Here is a 4,683-nt window from a genome sequence, read left to right on the forward strand (position 1 = left end):
TAGTATATATATATATATATGTATACAGGGTTAGTATTAGCATGCATTATTAGACATGTACGATGTAGTTACCGTAACAATGTAATAAATACATGTATATTACATGTACATCATCAATTTAGCACTTTTGGCACATCTGTATTATTATGCTCCATCCAACATATTCATTTTGTGATTTTTTTTTTTATCATAAGTTAAAGTAATCTACAGATGCTATGAAACTGCAAGTGTGTGTCAAAGTGATGAATCTGTCTTTATTTTAAAATATAAAAACAAAAGCACTGTTGTGTGATGCTGTAGTGCAGATATTGTTTACATTGCGACCTGTCTAACTAGGGAGTACCAATATGGCGGCCGGTGGCTTCACTTCAACCCCCTACTACCATCAGGCAATCAACAATCCAGTGAATAAATAGTCGGTAGTCGCATTGGTTTGTGGTGATTTGTTCTATCTCCTGCTATGCTTCACAGCAGCCACTAGATGTCCCTCTTGCATTTAAGTGTGTTACTTCCTTCTATTGACAGACAACATTATTTCTGGTTGGAGACCCTGCAAACTGCACATGGATTGGATATATTTTTCTGTTCCTTCGAGCATCTCAAGCAAACTTCAGGTTCTGAATAAAAGCAGCTGAGCAGTTCTCCACCAGAAAGCTGAATGGACTTAGATAAAGGAAGAGGGCCGAAACTGATCAAGCGTGAGGAAAGTGTCAGATAATCCAACATAGAAATCAATAATAGAATCACTCAGTTTCATCTACATCGACGGTGATCATTACATCAGTATGATTGGACAGCTCAGGCCATAGAATTGGCCCAGAATCAACACAGCAATCACCAAGAGGATCTAGATGTTTTCATTGTAAAGCCCATCACCTTTAAAAACAAATCAAACATGCACTCAGTCCTAATATCCTTACTTTATTTTATCTAAAGGTTCTTATCAGAGCCAATCTGGGCTTTAAAAAACCCAGATTTTAAGACCTAATACAATCAGGAAGAAGGTTTTGATGTGATTGTTTTCTCCGACCATCTACAGCTACAGGTTGGACATACTGTTCCCCGATGACTCTCTGCACAGACACGGAAAATCAAAGGTCTGTTTACAATGGCAGGGATCCACACTCAGGGTGGGCTGTAATGTTGTCTGACGTGCATCCTTCAAGGGAGCAGCTGAGGAGGAAGATACTGAAGGTGGCTTCAGAACAGCCTGGTTCCACAGGCTGGGATCAGAGATCAAACCTACAGCAGAATCTCCAGCTTGTGTGATATCTGTTGTTTCTGGCTCAGAAGGAGGATCGACGTCCTCACTCATTTCTGAGCTGTTTATTGTGGCTGCTGTCTCTGCGTTAGCAGAGGCAGACAGCATGTTAAGCGCAGACAGGGAATCCTGATTTGGGGCATGGATAGAAGAGCTGTTGGGGGACCTGAAAGCTGCTGGATCGGGGTCAGAAGGCAGCAGGGGTTCTCCCGTAAAAGCATCAGCAGTTTCTTGAGATGCATCCATCATGCTTGGATTGTCAATGTGTAAAGATGCAGCTCCAGCTTCCAGGATCCCATTTAGAGTTCTGGCATCACTTCTGCTGTCAGCTGTAGTAGTGGTTACTCCAGAGACAGACTCTTCTATAGGGAACACCTTTGGAACGACATCCTCGTGATCAAACTTCAAAACTTTTCTGGATGGTTCTGCTGTCTGGGAGCTGCTTGCAAGATGAAATGAAACTCCATCAATGTCTGTGTTTCTAGCAGGAGCCAGAGGCTGGGAGGGAATGGCTTCCCATTCATCTCCAGAGAGCGAGGAAGATTGTTTTCCGGAGTGGGAGAAGAACTGCTCGACCGGCATGTCTGCCCGGTGTGCGGTCTGGAAGTGTTTGTTCAGGAAGGCCGCTGTGGGTCGAGATGGTGACAGAAAGCCGGTTTCTGTTTCTGTCAGACTGACAGTTGCTGAAGTCGACCTGCTGGAGGTGACGGGGAGGGATACAGTGGGAGGAATTTGAGAAACAGAGGGAGAAGGAGGCTGCAGGATGTGTGCTAAGTTTGGAATACGGTTCGACCCATCAGCATGTGGAGCCGGGATTACCAGATTGGTTCTGTGGCGTGTCGTAGGTGGATTTAAGGAGGGTAAAGATGGATGAAAAAATGGATCATTATCATCAATCATAGAGGAGCTGGTGACACTTAACCTGATCTGAGATCGCGTGGGATCTCCAAGGAACTGCTCCAAGTTCCCTACAGAAGGAGGTGACGTCTCAATGGGCGTCCTCAGGTTTTCCCGCTGGTTGTGAGATAAAGCATGAAGTAGAACGTCTGAATGTGAAGGATTTAAGGAAGCAGAAGGCTCTTCTGACTGAAGTTGAGTAGAGGTAAACAGATGACTCATATGAGACTCATCTGGAAAAGGATAAACATCCTTAAAATCTCTTGGATGAGGCCACAGCGAGATCGGACTCAAAGATGGACCGGATCTATTTGACCTCAACACCTCCGATAAATTCTCCACATTCAAGGAAGTTGGGCTGTTCTGACTCATGGAGCCGTCCGAGGAGCTTAAAGGATCTGGCTGGGAAGGAATTTGGGATATATTGCGGGAGGATTGCTTTTCAGAAAACAGAAAGGCTTCTGGGAGAAAGGCATCAACACCAGGTGGTATACGGTGCTCAGAGACGGAATCAGAGAGAAGACGATGTGACGGTAGAGATGGATCTGTTGGAGGGAGAAGGTTGGAGGAGGGAGACAGAGGTGGCGCATTAGAAGAATCGGAGGTTCCCGACACCAAAGGAGAAGCAGAAAACTGAAGAGGAGAGAAAGTGTTGGAGGAGAAAGAAGGCGGCTCAACTGGACCCAAAAGAGACTGTGAGGAAGATAGAGGATGGAAAACCGGGGAGGGACGGATTTCGGCGGACAAGCTTGTTTCTTTATTTAGATCTATGTTGTGAATTAAGCCAGTCTGTCCCACAAGCAGAGAGGAATCAGGCGTGTTGTTAGTTTCCTGCTGTAAGACAGAAACACCAACAGCTTGTTTGGGGGGAACCTCCAGAGAAACAACAGTAGAGGCTGAAACGGTAAGGTTAGTTAAAGACGATGCCGGCCAAATCCCTAAATGTTCCTCAAAGTTCGGTTCAACTGGACTTCTGTTACTTGGGGACATTTCCTCTGTATCCTCTTCTGCAAGGTTCTCCGATACTCTGGATACGGTTCCGGTAGGAAGTTCTTCCTCTGAGGTAACAGGATCATATTCGTACAGGTGGCCCACCTCGTACATGAACATGTCGGACCCTGAAGAGTACTCCAGAGGATCCGTCCAATTCCTTGTTTGGAATTCCTCATCGCTGATGCTGAGCAGCCAAGCGGGCGCTACAGGTTTGTTCTTTCTGTTACTCAGCCATGATGATGCCAATGATGATGATGAAGACACCTCACCTTTATGTTGCCGTGGAGATGAGTCCTGCGATGATAAGGAAGCCTGTGGTCCAAGGAGAGTTTCAGAGTCTCTGCCGGTTGTTGGGGACTTGTTTGTTGTGATCTTATGAGTTAAGGACAAAGGCTTCGCAGTGAAAACTGGACGATTTATTTGATCTGTCGCCTGGGTCGGATTCCCCAAAGGTGGGGTTGTGTTTTTCGTGACGGGCCTGGCTGTCGACTTAAGTCCGATTTTTGGAGCGGAGGGTTTTGTCACACGAACCTCCACCTTGCTGGGTGTTGCCCGTGTAGCAGCTGGTCGTTTCCCTGCGCTCGGCCTTTTCCTCAGAGGTGTGGAGATAAACCCCAGGGAGTGTTTAGGCCTGCTGTAGGATGCAGCTCCCCGGAAGAAAGCCGATCTTGGACGGGAAGGATCCCGAGATGAGATGGGATTGAGGGTTGGAGCGATGTTTCGGGGTTGGTAGCTTGACTTTGGGAGTCTGAACTCTTTGTGTGTACGATTAAACTGACTGGACATAAAGGAGCGAGGAGGTAAAGTTCTTCTAGAGTGACTGGGATGCAGCGCACGCCTGGATCTTCTGTTCATTTGAAAAAATCCAAAGTTTCTTCCAGGAGCTAATCCATCATCTAGACTTTGATTGTGGATGACCGCCGGTTTGGGCCTTGTAGTTCTGGAGGAGAATTTTGAAGGGCTCTTCTCTGGTGAAGCAAGTTAATTAAAGTGGGTTAATTTAAAATTTTCAGCAAAATAAACTTTACACCAATGAGAAAAACCAACAAGGTTACCAGACATTGTAGATTTGAACAAATGCTTCTTTCATCCAGATAAGCTATGAATCACTTGCATAATTTGATTAACTCTTGCAACAATACAGAGACCAGAAGATTGGACAGAACTAAAGAACTTATGGAGGGTTTATTACACAGATGGTAAACAGGTCATGCAAGGTGATATGTTACCCAGAGAAGAACCATCAGTTTCAGCTTTGTTAGTGGACAGATGGCTGGTGGTTAGAAGTGGCAGCTGAAGAGTCGTCCCTGGAAGAGTTTCAGGTGACAAACCAACAGCAGAAACTAGGAAAAAGAAGGCGGTTAAAAGATAAAAGGTTGGAAGGAATTAGTAAATAATAGAAGAATCAGCATTTTTATAGTATTTTATTTTGGGGTCAGCATAATAACAGAAACTGGGCAAATGTTTTAAAATAGTGTTCTACGGAATGTGGATGATAAAGGTCTGATTTGTTCATTCCCTGAGTCTTTATC

The 4,683-nt window shown here is 45.1% G+C and overlaps 1 protein-coding gene across 1 annotated transcript in view; it reads right to left on the minus strand.

The window, feature by feature from the left end:
- The window catches only part of LOC107092026 (G-protein coupled receptor 126-like), a 91,875-nt gene that overhangs the window by 26,092 nt on the left and 61,100 nt on the right, over positions 1-4,683 (minus strand). Inside the window, exon 10 of the mRNA XM_015386299.1 lies at positions 3,421-4,119. Within this exon, the coding sequence (XP_015241785.1) occupies positions 3,421-4,119 (699 nt within the window). The remainder of the gene's footprint in view (positions 1-3,420; positions 4,120-4,683) is intronic.

The sequence above is a fragment of the Cyprinodon variegatus genome, unplaced genomic scaffold (genome assembly GCF_000732505.1).
Source record: "Cyprinodon variegatus isolate N-32 unplaced genomic scaffold, C_variegatus-1.0 Scaffold363, whole genome shotgun sequence".
NCBI classification, from domain to species: domain Eukaryota; kingdom Metazoa; phylum Chordata; class Actinopteri; order Cyprinodontiformes; family Cyprinodontidae; genus Cyprinodon; species Cyprinodon variegatus.